Raw genomic sequence first — 16,569 nt, 5'->3', positions numbered from 1 at the left:
TGCTCAAAGCAGAAGAGGAGCTCTCTTTTAAAAACAAGCCGTTCATCTGAGTGGGGATTGCCTAGCAGGACCACTGAAATCTTCTTACAGAGCAATAATATTCCCTATGATGGACCTCCGCATCATGATGCACAGAAATCTCAAAGCAATCCTAAAAAGGGAGAGTATAATAGAAGTTCTCATAACGGATATGTAGAAGGATCTAACAAAAACATCCAAGCATCAAGTGGCTCTTGCCTACGTTTGAAAGTTAAATTTGGTGGTGGCCAAAATCCTATGAACATTACAGTCTCTAAGGTCAGTGGTAACTCTTTTCCTGCTAAAGGTATTGTTAAGGCAGGATCAGGTTTAGAATTGCCAGGATCAACAAATTTTGCTGTGGATAAACTGCGAACTGGGGAAACTAAAGAGGATTTGGAAGAGAAAAACAACCTTGTGGAGAAAGTTCCATATCTGCAGTCATCTGATTTTATGAGGGATGAGAAACAAGACGATGGGGGGTTTTGTAGGAAGCCGGGTGGTGATGTTTTAGATGATGACCCACACCTTTCCACTAGTATAATGGTTGAAGAGTGCGAGAGGGCCACTGGGACGCGGTCCCTAGATGCTGAAACTTCACCAGATTCCGAAGTTATCAACTCTGTGCCTGATTCGATTGTCAATATTGAACAGAAAGAAGGTTTGCATCATGGTGTTTACAGCGCTTCAGAAGATGTGGTCGGCAAGAACAGAGGATTAGAAAAAAAAGATAAATTGTCTGCTTCAATATCTCTTTTGGAAAATGGTTCACATCTAATTCCCAGTGCTAAAAAGGGTAAAGATGCTAAGTCTAAAAGGAAAGGAACAAAGAAAGGGATATCCAAGCTTTCTGAATCTGCTAAAGACAGGAGAAAAAATGAATCTCATGAGGGAGTAGAGCAACGTCAATCCATGAATAGCAGTAATGAAAGGGATGATAGTGATCATCTTGAAGTAGGGGGAATAGAGTCTCACAAGACAACAGGTATTTACTCTTTTGATTATCTCTAAGCATAGTAACCTCAATAGGATATTGTTTTTTGCTTATTTAAATAGCATCTCTATGTTTTCCATTTCTTTAACTGGCACATTTTGTGAATTCATTTATAGGTTCTCTTCTAGATGCAGATATTGGGAAAACCAGTGCCATTAATGGTACCATATCATCAGATGTGAACCTTGGGGAAATGGTTGTGGACGGTACTATTGAGGATAGCTCTTCCTCAGAGAGTGCCTGGGTTCGATGTGATGATTGCTATAAATGGCGACGGATACCTGCTTCTGTTGTAGGATCAATTGACGAGAGCTCCAGATGGTATGTTATATTATTTCATATTGAATATGTACTTGTTTTAATGCAATTCTCAGATGTTTTTGTTATTACGTGTTTTCTTTTACTTTGTCATGTGATCATAACTTGGTATGAATGTGGCCAATTTTACTGGACAATGTCTTTGTAGTGCTACACACTGTTCTGGCCAATAATACTTCATCCTTGTTGATTATTCTGTTTGTTACATGTTATGTTGATTTTTTTAGCAATTTCCAGTGTGTTACATATTGTCGTTAACCTTGTTGGGTGTACAAATTTGGGTTAACTTTGTAGTCGTCGCGCTTGTATCAAAGTTAAAACGAGTTTATTAGAACTTCTTATTTTCTGATAAATTTCTTATATAATTTAGTCAACATTTTTTGAAAATTCTTACATTGAATTCATCTGGTACTTGTGACTGAATGTCAATTGTATAAGCAGATGGAGTTTTTCATCTTTCTGATGTTCATCAATGTAGACTTTGTGCTTGTAGCTGTTTTGTATCATTTCCATACTTGCTACGTCATTCATATCTTGTAGTCTCTGTCTCTATATCTAATATGGATTCTCTATTGTTTACAGGATCTGTAGGAACAACTCAGATACAAAATTTGCGGATTGCTCAAAATCTCAAGAGATGTCAAATGAAGATATTAATGAAGAGTTGGGCATAGGACAGGAGGAAGCAGATGCATATGATTGTGATTTGGCTAAAAGAGGGAAAGAAAAGGAACAGAAGAGCAAGCGTTTAACAGGTGCTTATAATTCAATATGGGGGAACCTTGAGAGTACCCTTGGCTAGAATGTTTGAAATTATCATATGGTTTTTCATCTATTTATTTTTATCCTGTTTTCATGCCCGTAATTCTTGCAGGTAAGCAAAAGGCGTGCTTCAAGGCTATAAAAACTAACCAGTTTCTTCATCGCAATCGTAAATCTCAAACAATTGACGAGGTTAATTTCCTTGTATTTTGTCCATTTGTTATGTTTAGTAATGCTTTAAGGTTAATCGTGCTTGTGTTGCTTATCGTGTTTCATTTTTTTTTGGACAGATAATGGTTTGTCATTGCAAACCTCCACCTGATGGTAGGTTGGGTTGTGGAGAAGAATGCCTCAATAGAATGCTTAACATTGAATGTCTTCCCAGTACGTGCCCGGCTCGCGAATTGTGTTCAAATCAGCAGGTATAATATCTTGTTTGCAAGCGAAAGGGTTACATTTACAGTCAGTATATCACTCTCAAAAATTTTTGGCTCATATTTCTGCAGTTTCAAAAACGGAAGTATGTTAAGTTTGAGAGATTCCAATCTGGTAAGAAGGGTTATGGCCTGAGATTGCTCGAAGATGTACGAGAGGGACAATTCCTTATTGAGTATGTTGGAGAGGTATGTCTGTGATGATTTTTAACTCTTGGAGGATGTTATCTGTTTGAGATGGGCTTTTGACCCTTATATATACTGTGGGTTATACATAACAGGTGCTTGATATGCAATCTTACGAGTCTCGCCAAAAAGAATATGCTTGCAAGGGTCAGAAACATTTCTATTTCATGACACTGAATGGGAATGAGGTAACATCTTCCCTTTTAATGACGCAGCTGCTTCTTTGCTTCATCTTTGATTGAAATTGTTTGTGATTTGCTGCTTAAATCTATGTGGAGTTGTTGAATAAAAAATGTGTGATGGACACTAAAATTGATATATGGTTGCCAGAATGTGACTCGTTTCTGATTTAGATAGCATATTTAGAGAAGTGAAGTTCCATCTTTGTTACGCTTTTCTGCTTAAGCAATTTGCTTGTACCTCTGGTTAGTTACTTTTATGTCTCTTATGTGATCCACGTGTGCCAAAAAGAAAAATCCTTTACAAGACGATGAATAGACAATCGTCTTCTCTTTGTGTCTTCGTTCATCTGACACTCGTCTGTATCTAGACTAGATGCTCCTGCTATTTTAGTACTAAAGCCTAGGTTACTTTTGTTGGTTGTGTTTGTAATAATTGCATTCCTTAGCATATCATCCGCACTGGCTTCAAATTACTGTCTTGTATTACCCTTTTGATGTATTCCTTTTGGAAGCTATGCTCTACTATGTTGCACCTTGCAATAACTTCTTAAGTTTTTTGTTAATGCAGGTAATAGATGCTGGTGCTAAGGGAAATTTAGGGCGTTTCATCAACCATAGCTGTGAACCAAACTGTCGTACTGAAAAGGTGACTACTAAGTGTTCTGTGCGATAGCATGTCTTGTGGTCTGATTATAAATCCAGTGATGAGTTGGGATCTTTCTTTTTGAGCTCGTCTGCTTGTTTATTATTTTAATAAAGGTATTTCACCTTTTCTGTTTTCTCATGTGTATGGGTTTCATTATGTACTTCTTAAATGTTGTTGCAGTGGATGGTGAATGGTGAAATTTGCGTTGGAATATTCTCCATGCAAGACCTTAAGAAGGTAGGCTTTCCCTCACTTGCAATTTTGCGAGTTCGTTTCAGTAGTTTTTAATCTGCTGGTTCGTTGCCAGGGTCAAGAGTTGACATTTGACTACAACTATGTGAGGGTTTTTGGTGCTGCTGCCAAAAAGTGCTATTGCGGATCATCACATTGCCGAGGGTATATTGGGGGGGATCCCCTGAACGGTGATGTAATTATTCAAAGTGATTCAGATGAAGAGTATCCTGAACTTGTGATCCTTGAAGAAGATGAAAGTGGGGAAGGAATCTTAGATGCAACATCTAAGACCTTCGTTGATGACGTTGACGAGCAAATGCCACTGAACTCTGAAATGGTTAATTGTTCCAAGGACCATGCTCCTGATAATGCCGAATTACAGAGCTTGGTATCTTCACAACTTCCAGAGCGAGAAATTCTTCCACCTCTTCAGCCGACTGGAGTTTTGAAGGAACTTTGGTCAGACACGCCTGTTAGTTCTGTCCGGCAGGAGGCTCATGTTGAAAAGAAGACTAGCACATCTCCCACGTCCAGTTCTCATAGCAAACTGTCCTCGGATGGTGCAAACGCTGATAAGATGACAAAGCATGGATCGGGGGAAGATAAAAAGATACTTCCACGACCCCGTCCTCGTATGAAAACTTCTCGTTCATCTGGGTCGAGTAAGCGAGACAAAGGAGGTAGTCTTCCTGGTGTTAACAAAGCACAGGTTATACCAGTGAGTAAGTTGCAACAACAGCCCATCAAATCTAAAGGATCAGAGGAAGTTTCTCCTAGCGGACGTGTTGAAACATGTATTGTACTAGTTCTAGACATGAATTGTTAAGATACCATCATCATTCAGTCATATTCGCTAATAACACCGATTTTGCAGTTGAAGGGAAACTGAACGAGTTACTAGATGTTGCGGGAGGGATAAGCAAGCGGAGGGTAAGTTGTATATAGCATTACTTCTGAAGTCTATAAAACTTTATACTTCAATTAGTTATGCTTAGGGTTAAGACATCATGTTTTGTTCCTTCTGCGGTTTTTTTTTGTTTTTGGTTTGTAAGACCGAGCACTTTTACTTGATTCTTTTCCACTTGGATTCTCTATATTCGTAATACTATATTCCTCGATCAAGCAACTGCACAATGGATACTTAGTTGGTTTTCTTATCTTACACAAACAGGATTCAGCAAAAGGCTACTTAAAACTTCTGCTTCTCACTGCCGCTTCCCGGGGCACGAATAATGAAGGAATTCAAAGGTTTTCAAGAATCTGACCTGCTTATCTTGTTCCCATTGTAGATTTATTATACTCTGCATTTTGTGCCTGAATTCCTGTTGGTGTTTGTGAACTTAATGCAGCAATCGAGATCTTTCTATGATTCTTGATGCCCTTTTGAAGACAAAGTCAAAATCTGTTTTAGTGGATGTAATCAACAAGAATGGTACGTCAGTCTTCTTTTACTTTGGTCCATGTGTCTATCTGTTTTCTTTTGTATCTTATGAACCTTATCTCGTAAAGATGAAATAACCCCCAAACATATCCAGGTCTGCAAATGTTACATAATATCATGAAACAATACCGGAGTGATTTTAAAAAGACCCCTATACTCCGGAAACTTCTGAAGGTACATTCCTTTTAACCTCTGATTATGTATGGGTCAGAACACACTTGGCATTGGTTATCTTAAAAAATTTCTTTTCATCACGCTGGCTAATGATGCTTTCTTGAAATGGTCTAGCTTGCTTACAAATCAATATAACTGAATTTACTTTCAGGTATTAGAGTATCTTGCTACAAGGGAAATCCTTGCACTGGAGCATATAATCAGAAGGCCTCCGTGTGCAGAGATGGAAAGGTTAGTAAAGTTTAATCATGGCCTTATCCTTTGATCGAGTGAAAACTATATTATGCTGTCACTAGTAGAATTGTGAAATCTGGCTGTCCAGTAAATTGTTTTAGACTAAATTGGCCCTGTGCGGAACTTACTAGAATTCACCTCTCACTTGGTCTACTTGACAATGTGAATGCCAAAAATAGTTTCATCTGTCTTCAGCGAGCCTTGCTATATAATGTCACCTTAGTTCTTCAGATTCTCTTAGGACACAATATGACATTTAATGTTTATCTACACGCAGCTTTAAGGATTCTATTCTATCTTTCACTGAGCATGAGGACAAACAGGTACTGGACGTCTCATTTACCCTTATGAAACTGTATTCTTGGACTCTTGATTTATTTTAATGATCCGTAAGCTTCGACCTTGATCAAATGAGTATCTAGGGTTTAGCTTTTAATTTCCAATTATTTTCATGTGCATGGCTGCAGGTTCATCAAATTGCACGGAACTTCCGAGACAGATGGATCCCTAAACCTTTTAGAAAACCTAGGCGCAAGGACAGATCTGAGTCTATGAGGTCACCTATAAACAGCAGGTTCAGAGCATCACAAGAACCTAAATATTATCATCAGTCCCCAAGACCTGCAGAACCAGTTGCGTCTGTCAAAACATCAATGGCTACATCTCCTAATTCCAGTCTCCCTGAGACAAATGGACGCAAGCGCAAAAGCAGATGGGACCAGCCATCTATGACTAAAGAACAAAGAACGTTTCAGCAAACTGTTGAAACTAATGGAAATCAGGATGTCCAAGACGACCTTCCACCCGGGTTTACATCACCCTGCACGGATGTGCCTGATGCAATTACTGCGAAGCCGCAACAAAAGTTCCTTTCTCGGTTACCAGTATCCTATGGTATTCCACTTAGCATTGTTCATCAATTTGGTTCACCCGGCAAAGAGGACCCGACCACCTGGTCTGTTGCTCCTGGCATGCCGTTCTATCCATTTCCACCTCTACCGCCAGTGTCTCATGGTGAGTTTTTTGCCAAGAGAAACGGAACAGTCTGTTCCTCCTCCATGGGAAACCCGACTTGCTCCATTGAGATATTACCGGCTATAACTGAACCCAACCAATCCTGTTGTAACACCTCAAGTATTGCCGTGAATGACTCACCCGCTCCAAACCGGAAGAGAGAGTTTTCATCCGATATAGGAACAAGTTATTTTCGGCAACAGAAACAGAACATTCCCCCATGGATGCGGAACAATGGGTGGGAAAAAACAGCAAACAGCCCTATACCTGGAAATTTAACTGTAGAGAAGAAGCTCAACAATTAAGTATTCTTAACTTTAGAGAAGTACACAGCCAATGAAGTTGTTATGGAGACTAGGCAGCTCTTGAGGAGAATTACAGTGGTTGATTGGTTAGTTTTGCTCATAGGAAGATCCCCTTTTAGGGGACTCATGTGCGTTTCTTTTCTTTCCTTTTCAACTCCTTTTTCAGTATATTCTAAATTCTTTTGTTTATGATCAAAAGCAAAAATATTCTACTATAATTAAAAGGTCACATTTCATTGTAATAGCAAATCACATTCTTTACTATCTTCTGCAAAGAAGTTTTAAGTTACACTGAGATCTTTGCATCGCAAACTTCTTAAATAAAATATTGTTCTCAATAATTTGGTGATCAAAGGAGTAAGTTTCTTCTCAACTTTACAAGAATGTCCTGTAAAATGGAAAAGAAAGAGAAAAAAAAAAAAAAAACTTTTGATTTTGACAATTCAATATTTTCTGAGCAAACTTCTCACTCTAACAAACATCCAAGTTTTTACAAGTGTTGCATATTTTCTCCATCCATTAAAGTACCTTCCAATTACCTTCTTGTAGCTTGGTCTCCTTCTCACAACAATCCAATACTCAGCCAGATTCTTCCTACTACTTATATACTCATCTTCCAAATCCAACAGGGATAACCGAGCTAGCACCGGGATTAGCATTACATCAGCCATACTAAACTCATTCCCTGCCAAATATGTTGTCCCCTCAAGCTTTGTTTCAACCTCATCTAGGAGCCTAAGCAAATGGTCTTTGCTTCTTCTTAAGGCACCCGGGTCTTTTAGTTTGTCTTCTGTATCGTATGCTTCCCTTAGCTTCCTATGGTAAGCACTTGCCAAGTCTGGAGACTCAGCCATCCTTGCAATCACAACCATCCTCAAGAACTTGGAAACATAGAGACGACGATTATCCGGTATGTGAGCAAGAGTGAAAAGCTTGGGGTCCCATTCCCTAATCTTCCGCATCCATTCAAGAACTTCTCTACCAAAAGTAGCATCTTCTACACCAGAGGAAACCTCAGCTATTCTCTCTAAGTACCTGCAAAATTCACAAAAGCTCTAATTACTTATCTCCAAAAAAAAAAAACCTAGCACCGAAAGTGAGAATATTAGCAAATGGTGAGTACATACTCTATGATCTCAATAGTGTCCAAAATGATGTGAGAACCATTCCTGAAAACGGGAAGTTTCGCGTTTGGATTCATCCTAAAGAAGGAAGGGTCCATGTGCTTGCCAGTGATGGGATTGACATGGTATGATGTGTAATCAATGCCTTTCTCTTCCAAAGCTAGTCTCACTCTTTGGCTATCTAATGAGTAAGGATGATGATATAACTGCATTGCTTCAGACCCATTTCCTCCAACTACAGTCCAAGAGCTGCAAATTTAAGATATATATATTAAAAAAGACATTCAAGCCCAAGTCTCTTCCATATAATCCACTAAACATCATCAACTAATCAATATATTTCAGACATAAAAGCACCAAATTAACTGTTGACCTCACAGACCTGAAGCTTCATAAAAGGGGGATTCATATTTGGTAAAAGAGTTTAAGCACGATATACAAGGAATCTGATCAAACGAAATGAGGTTGAGACCATAAAGATTGAAGCAAACAAAGACAAGAAGAAGACAAGACAGGTAACTTGGTGATTTAACTTCTAATAACAGAAGAAGTAAAATAAAGACATACCCAACGAAAAGACAGAACACCTTGGAGAAGAAAGGCAGAACAAGAACTGAATCAAAACTAGACGAAAAAAGGGAAACCTTCGTATATTTAGTTTCTCGAATTGAGGTTTCCTTCCTTCTTTAAAGTTTTGTCTCCTTTTTTTTTTTCTCCTTTTTAATTTTCGAAGGAAGACGTCAAAATACTCTATACAGCTAAGATTTGCTCTGAACAAGAAAAAATTTAGGAAAGTGCGAGTATCTAATTCTCCCACTGCGCTTACGTTTAAAAAGGCTTACGCAGACGCAGATGTCTCTACTCGCTCTCAGATGTTGCCACGTGGTTATAGTCAACTTATCCGCCAAGGTCAAAAACTTTTAATGATCACTTTTGTCTCTCAAGGGTATATATGTCTTTTTGATCAATCTGCCAACTTCTTCATTTTTTCTTTACATACACCTAGGGGTGTCAATCAGGCTGGTCCGGCCCGAAACCCGTAAAACCCGCATATGTTTGAGCCCAGCCCGGTCCGACCCGAAATATTTCTGAGTCTATCTTTCAAAGTCCCAGTCCGGCCCTAATAGGACTACATAGCTTTTCGGACTTATCTTGCCGATCAAAAATTTAAACTTATAAGCCTTAAAAAATTGTGTTTGAAAGTGTAATATAAAACAAATCAATCAAAAATTTAATAACTCATCTATATTCACTACAACCAACTTAATTTAATAGAAAAAGTTTAAAACTAAATAAAATTTTGATACTTTAACCAAATAAACCAATACATAATTCATATAAAACAAAGATAATTTTTTTAAAATATTAAGTATGGTAATTAAGTAAATATGAAAACTAGGATTAGAGTTTACAACTTTATTTACAATAAATTATTAATCAAATATTGCAATCAAACAAAAATGTACAAATATATTTGTTAGCCCGAAAAACCCTATTGCCCAAACGGGCTGAGCCCGAAAGGCCCGATTTTTTCTGGACATCTATATATTTAAGCCCGAGCCCAGTGTTTTTCAAGGTTGGACCAGACCAACCCGCGGGCTTTAGCCCTAATTGACATGCCTACATACACATGAATTATTGGTTCTATTATTGCTATATATATTTCCATATTATCATTTATTTATTTTTTTCATGATTTAGAAGGGATTGAAAACAAAAATTCTCATTTTTTACTTTTGCCATTTTTGGATTCTGGTGATCTAAAACAAAAAAAAAAACAGAAGATCATTAGTGTCACTTGTGTTCTTCCTTCTTTGTATTAGGCCTACTTTGTATCCATCTCATTTGGGCCTTATATAGATTATCGAGAAGGAGGATATTTACATTTAGTAATATTGAATACAGCCCAATTAATAAGCCCACTTTGGCACAACCATTTATAATAAATAGCAAAACGACTGAAACATAAAAAAAAGATCTTCAACGTCTATTGTTACGCGGATTTCCGGGGATGATAGAAAGGATTGATTGTATGCATTGGGAGTGGAACAATTGTCCAACTGCATGGAAAAGTCAATATACACGTGGTTCTGGTAAGCCGACAATCGTTTTAGAGGTTGTAGCATCACAAGATCTCTGGATCTGACATGCTTTTTTCGGACCTCTAGGTACATTAAACGATATAAATATTCTTGATCGTTCTCCCGTTTTTGATGATATTTTAAACGGTTGAGCTCCGAAAGTTAAATACAGTGTCAACGGACACCAGTACAAGATTGCATACTATCTCACATATAGTATTTATCCAAAATGGTCTACTTTTATCCAATCTATTCCACTACCGCAAACTCCAAAAGACTGTTTCTTTGCTACACATCAAGAAGCTGCACGTAAAGGTGTCGAGCGTGCTTTTGGAGTTTTGCAGGCTCGGTTTGCCATAGTCAAAAATCCGGCTCTTCTTTGGGATAAAAATAAAATTGGAAATATAATGATAGCGTGTATCATACTGCACAATATGATCATAGAAAACGAACGAGATGGATACACTCTGATTGATCCATCCGAATTCACACACATGGAGTCCAACCGTACTTCAGAAGTGGACTTGACCGTACCAACAACCAGGCCTTCATGTTTCTCCAATATGATGAACATTCGTTTGAGTGTACGTGATCAAGATAAACATAAACAGTTACAAGATGGTTTTGTTGAGAATATTTGGGCAAAATTTGGAGAATACCATTAAGCATTTCCTCTTTTTATGAATTTTACTTCTCTTTTACTATGTTTTAATGTTTCCTATGTTTAAAATTTTATGAAATGCAATAATTTTACAAACAGATATCTCAAATGCAATAATTTCATATTCTAATTTAAATTTTTTATTTTTAAAAAAAAAATAAGTAAGAGATTCAAAATAAGAACCCACCATTGGAGGGAAAACTTTTAATTAACAAATTCAAAGTTCTTAATCATCTCAAACTACAAAATATATGAATAAACAGTTTAAGAACCCTTAAAATATATCCCCATTGGGGTTGTCCTAAGAATGTATAAGTAAATAATAATAATTCACGTGCATGGACCAAGAATAATACCAACCTCTAAAATAGAAGGGATAACAACTATAAGCCATCGAAACTGTGACACGTAATTAGCCAAATATGTTATAAATATGGTCCTATTGATCACAAATCTATTGAATTTAAGAAACTTTAATGTTGTAACCAAGATCTTGTCTTCTATTTTCTTCTTCTTTTATATTTCGCCAAAAAATTATATAGAAGCATCTTAGTTCATAGTAGGTCCAAAAGTAATCATGGACCCCCAAAAGAAAAACGAGTTTTTCAAGGCTTTCATCAACAAGTTAGAGAAACATCAACGTCAATGCATGTTGCAGATCTGTTCATATATCGTAGTCATTTGTGTTACTAATTGTTTATCTTCAGTGAAATAGTCGAATTTTATCTACAGCTATCTAGTTTTGTAAAATAGAGATATACTCGTGTCGTGTAGATGAATAAATAAAAAAATAATAATCAACGAGACAGTAATACTGACACATACGACAATTCGTCTCTTACGTACAATTCTGATAGTTGTATACTTGTATTGAAAGTTAATTACTTCTACGATATTTCGTGAATAATTAGATTAGGTAGAGTGTATTTTACAATTGACAATGTTAAAAGTTTAGAGTTCCGATCCTAAAAAATCTACATTATTTAATCTTAAGTCATTTTTTATCAACCAAATAGAGTTTTAATTTTATGGTTTATGTCGTGTAGTATGTTATTGTATTTGACATTTGTATTTGATGTAGATTTAGACTAATGTACAAATTGTCATTTCGTCTTAAGTTTCAATGAACGATCAAGTAATAATAATTTAAAAAAATAATAATAATTCACTACGTACGTCATGTGTTTTATCATTGAAGGTACTAGTATTGATTAAAGGAAGTAATCAATATCTGAAAGATAAAGAGTGGCCAAAATACCAATTAAATTCGTTTTTCTTTGCTTCACATTTAATTCTATTAAATTGCCCTAGCTAACTTGTGACATGCATGTCCGTGGTGTAGCTCTCCTTCGTTTTAATAAATGACATGCTAGAAGTATTATTTATGGTCATGATTTTTTTTTTCTTTTGCTTATAAATTATTATGGTCATGATTCACGCTTCTTTGCAAATTTTTTAAAAAATTCCACTAATCTCAATTTAAACGGAGTCAAATGTTAGTTAAGAAGAATATATGATGCCAAATAATCAAATATCGTAGTGTATAATCAATTGGAAAGTTGCCTCATGTGTTTGACAAAATTAAAAAAGATACTATATCCTTCGGAAAAATCTTTTTATCTAGTAGTATTATAAAAAGTTGCGGAGTATGATCATCATTTATGTTCATACTTTGTAGTAGTACAAACTCGATCGTAATCAATTCCCATATTTTTATAATACTAAAAGGCTAATTTGCTTTGTAAAGTATTCGGCTCCCAAAAATCATGCGAATTATTGGAACACGGTCTTTGGATTCGTATATGTATGATTACGAATTTACGACACAAGTTGCGATTATTTAATACTACGGAAAATGATTGGGTTTTAAACTAATTAAGATTAAGTTAAAGATGAGATACGTAAGATCGAGTGGCCTTGTCGTGGCAGAAACCAAACAAACAAAAAAAGCCACCAACTGAAGAGTCTACGTTTCCTTTATCTTCTGGTTAAACGTTTTTGATCTCTCAGTCTGCAATTTAAACTATTCAACATTATGGATTAAATACCAAACAATACATGCTTTCAGCTTTCTATATATAAAACCTAAAAATTAATTAGGTGACACACAATATAATCCTATAAACATGATTTTTTATTTAAAAAGAAACATTAAATTAGGAATAGTTCTTGTTAGAAATCAAATCCAAAACCGAACATTGATCGAACAAATAATCATATATACTCCATTAGTTTTTTTATTGTTTTTTTTCTTGAAAAATTAAAATAAATAAATTAGTTAAAAAAGTGAGATATGGTCCATGCTCCATGACTAAATGAGGTAGACGCTGACACATGCCTTTCGGATTTAGTTGGCGTGTCGTTTCTCGCTACTAAAACGGCAGGTATTCCGTTACTATTCTTCCCTCCATAATAACTAACTCTCTCTTCTTCGGGGCAGACAGGGGCATGAGAAACGGCGTTAAGTGACGTTACCAATACTTTTTGACGTCGTCTAATTTAATGCTGTGTACGTTACCATNTGCATAACAGTGCTTCACAACCTGTCATCCACAGAGATGTTAAGTCATCCAATATACTATTATCTGATGATTTTGAGCCACAGGTAAATTGTTTTCTTTTAATCGATTTTTCATATGTCAAAGAGGCAAGNATACCTGATGCACCGGTAATGATGGAAAAGGTCTTCTTCCGTTATGATGACGTGGTTGTCTAGTGACATTGACACGTTTAAGTTGTTGCAAGGATCACATGACATGATGATCGTTTTTATGTTTTTTTTTTTTTTAACTTGGGGGCTTGACATGTTTGAACCACGAAAACGGGCTATTTACACCGACCCATTCTGGGTTGTAGTCAGATTTATTTCCCTATTTATTAGTATAATTTTCATTTCAATACGATTTTGTGGTCCTCTGTTATATATAGTTTTTATATGATTTTTAATTAAATCTGTCTGATGTATATATTTAAGTAAAGTGTATGCTCCAAAACTACAATATATCAAAGGGATTAAATATAGGATAAAATTTGTATATACTTCCTTTTTTTTTTTTGTTGATATACATAATACATATGGGACATACTGTATTAACTAAGAAAAACTTGTTTCCATAGAAGTTACTTGTTGGCTTTTCAGGATAAAAATAGTGACATTTTATGATGATTTTATAATTTACAATTTAGCAAAATTAATGATAAGAAACATATATTTGTGTGTCATGGTGGGTGATTCACAAAAAAAAAAAAATGCACAGTGAGAAAATGTCAAAATTGGAAAATGAGTAGAAAATATATAATGATTTTATACTGTGGAGTAGGGTTTATAAAAATCATTTTTTTTTTTGTTTTTTGACATTGAAAGACAAAAAAAAAAAAAGAAGGAAAAATGAAATTCTAAAAAGAAGGCTGCGCCTCTTGTGACGAGCATCAAAAGCAAAACCAAACCTGCGGTTAAAACTTAAGCCTCTGCAGGTAGAGAGAGAGAGAGAGAGAAAGATCTTGTCTTTGTGTGTTTTTGTTTGGAGAGTATATAAATCCTTAAAACGATGTTCTTTTGTCTTTGGGAAACACACGTCAGGAGGAGGAGGATATAAGATCACACTTGAATAATCCAGACAACCTCTCTCTCTCTCTCTGTGAAAATAAAAGGAAGATGATTGAAAACGGCGGAGAGAAACGGAGCTCCGTCGAGGAAGAAGGAGAAGAAGGTGGGCGTACGATTGTTGTCGGCGTGAAGCTCGACGCGCCGAGCAGAGAGTTGCTCACTTGGGCTTTGGTTAAAGTCGCCGAGCCTGGTGATACTGTGATCGCTCTTCATATCCTTGGAAATGGTACATTTTTTTAGATTCTCTACACAAAAGCTTTGGTCTTTTTATGATTTTTAATACAAAAGTTTCGATCTTTTGGGGTTTTGTGTAGAGACTGTCGATAGAGCAGGGAACTCTTCGCTTCTCTCTCTTGTTAAAACTTTCGACTCTGTTCTTGACGTCTATGAAGGTTTCTGCAATTTGAAACAGGTATAAACCATATCTAAAGTGTATATTTTTTTTTCAATTTCGATCCTTTGCTTTTACTTCTTTAGAATTTTCCCCTCTTTTTTTTTAGGTGGATCTGAAGCTGAAGCTATGTCGTGGTTCCTCTGCTCGAAAGATTATAGTTCGAGAAGCCAAATCGTTCTCTGCATCGAAAGTTTTAGTCGGGATTTCAAAAAGTCACCACACGATTCGTTCACCAGCTTCCGTAGCTAAGTACATAGCCAAGAAACTATCAAAGGATTGTTGGGTGATTGCTGTAAACAATGGTAAAATCGTGTTCCAAAGGGAAGGTTCTCCATTATCTGCCATTAATCAATCTCAAGGTTTGACCTTTTTTTCTTCCAGGTTTCTACATTTTTTGTATATGAATTATTTGGTTTGGGATGAGTTGTTGAATAATCTGTTATTGGGTGTTGTTATAGGAAAGGAAGATGTTAGGAGGAGTACTTTGTTGAATGTGCTTCAAAGGTCTGTTACTTTGAATAAGACTACTAAAGTCGTTAGCCATTCCGAGGAAGATTCCAAAGAGGATGATGAGGTTCAATCCGGTGGCCAGAGTCTACAGCAGGCCTTAGCTGCTGCCCGTTTTGAGAATTGTGCAGTTTGTGGTTCGGATTCTTTGTCTCTGAAAGATACAAATACTCTTGGAAATGAAAGGAGTGAAGATGATGATGATGGTGATGATGATGATGATGATGATGATGAATGTCACAAAGCAATGGAGGTTATGCCTGTGAATGGTCCAGAAGATTCAGGCGGTTCTGTAACTATGTTGGTTAAGGAATTGCCTGAATCTACTAGGCCAGGTTGGCCTTTGCTTCGTGGTGCTGTTTCTACATTAGGACAGTCTGTTACTACTCTTCATAGTTCTTTGTCGAAACAGATACCGGTAGTTCAATGGGCTCTGAAGCTTCCTCCGAGGGACTCTAATCAACCTGGTTATGATTCTTCTGAAGATAATTTGTCAAGCTTAAACGCAGTTGTTCCGCTTGGTATCAACTCTGTCTCCAAGAAGTCATCTCCTGACAATAGTCCAAGAAAATTGCCGGAGGAATTAGAGGGACTTTATGAGAGGTTCTCTTCAGCTTGCCGGGTTTTCAAGTACAAGGAACTTGTTTCAGTCACATCTAATTTTTCCACTGGTTGGTCCTTCTCTCATTCATTTACTTATGAATGACATGTTGAAAATTTTACAGACTTATAACTAAAAATTTCAATCTGATTTCAGATAATTTCATTGGAAGAGGAGGCAGCAGCCGGGTTTTTAGAGGTTGTTTGTCCAATGGGAGAGTGGTTGCTGTCAAAATTCTCAAGCAAACTGAAGATGTCTTGAATGATTTTGTGGCTGAGATTGAAATCATCACAACATTACACCATAAGAATATTATCTCCCTCTTAGGATTTTGCTTTGAAGACCATAACCTATTACTAGTATACAATTATCTTTCAAGGGGAAGCCTAGAAGAGAACCTTCATGGTACTAGATAGACAAGCTCTTGCCTTTTTAAGCAACTCAGAGATTCTATTATGATTATGGATCTAACAAATGCTGTTTCATAATCAGGAAACAAGAAAGATCCGCTTGCATTTTGTTGGAGTGAGAGGTATAAAGTAGCTGTGGGAGTGGCCGAGGCATTGAACTATCTGCATAACAGTGCTTCACAACCTGTCATCCACAGAGATGTTAAGTCATCCAATATACTATTATCTGATGATTTTGAGCC

The 16,569-nt window shown here is 36.5% G+C and overlaps 2 protein-coding genes and 1 pseudogene across 3 annotated transcripts in view; 2 read left to right on the top strand and 1 right to left on the bottom strand.

Moving 5' to 3' along the window:
* The window catches only part of LOC104702505 (histone-lysine N-methyltransferase ASHH2-like), a gene marked incomplete in the record, with an annotated part of 16,200 nt that extends 8,963 nt beyond the window's left edge, over window positions 1–7,237 (top strand). Inside the window, 17 exon segments of the mRNA XM_010418359.2 lie at window positions 1–1,003; window positions 1,129–1,333; window positions 1,913–2,085; window positions 2,205–2,284; window positions 2,383–2,514; window positions 2,599–2,715; window positions 2,808–2,900; window positions 3,463–3,540; window positions 3,721–3,777; window positions 3,848–4,568; window positions 4,649–4,704; window positions 4,946–5,022; window positions 5,124–5,206; window positions 5,310–5,389; window positions 5,541–5,620; window positions 5,901–5,946; window positions 6,091–7,237. Of these exon segments, the coding sequence (XP_010416661.1) occupies window positions 1–1,003; window positions 1,129–1,333; window positions 1,913–2,085; window positions 2,205–2,284; window positions 2,383–2,514; window positions 2,599–2,715; window positions 2,808–2,900; window positions 3,463–3,540; window positions 3,721–3,777; window positions 3,848–4,568; window positions 4,649–4,704; window positions 4,946–5,022; window positions 5,124–5,206; window positions 5,310–5,389; window positions 5,541–5,620; window positions 5,901–5,946; window positions 6,091–6,942 (3,933 nt within the window).
* Window positions 7,242–8,855, bottom strand: LOC104702506 (glutathione S-transferase TCHQD). 2 transcript variants are annotated; one of them, XM_010418360.1, is made up of 3 exons: window positions 8,634–8,855; window positions 8,070–8,315; window positions 7,242–7,977 (listed from the first exon to the last, which is right to left on the bottom strand). In XM_010418360.1, exons 2-3 carry the CDS (start codon window positions 8,276–8,278, stop codon window positions 7,386–7,388), a joined length of 801 nt encoding a protein of 266 aa, XP_010416662.1. In that variant the 5' UTR covers window positions 8,279–8,315; window positions 8,634–8,855; the 3' UTR covers window positions 7,242–7,385. The 2 variants fall into 2 exon arrangements, with proteins under 2 accessions (XP_010416662.1, XP_010416664.1); XM_010418362.1 differs by having other exon boundaries at window positions 8,711–8,855.
* LOC104702504 overlaps window positions 14,193–16,569 on the top strand; it is a 4,831-nt pseudogene continuing 2,454 nt past the window's right edge.

Source organism: Camelina sativa, chromosome 7 (genome assembly GCF_000633955.1).
Source record: "Camelina sativa cultivar DH55 chromosome 7, Cs, whole genome shotgun sequence".
NCBI lineage: Eukaryota > Viridiplantae > Streptophyta > Magnoliopsida > Brassicales > Brassicaceae > Camelina > Camelina sativa.
This window is presented reverse-complemented; position numbering and strand designations above follow the sequence as displayed.

What these genes read in the sequence shown, in the direction of transcription:
- LOC104702506 (XM_010418360.1), bottom strand. Translation starts at nt 8,278, where the DNA reads ATGCAGTTATATCATCATCCTTACTCATTAGATAGCCAAAGAGTGAGA. An exon ending in GACACTATTGAGATCATAGA is followed by an intron (nt 7,978 to 8,069) that starts GTATGTACTCAC and finishes TGAATTTTGCAG; the next exon opens with GTACTTAGAGAGAATAGCTG.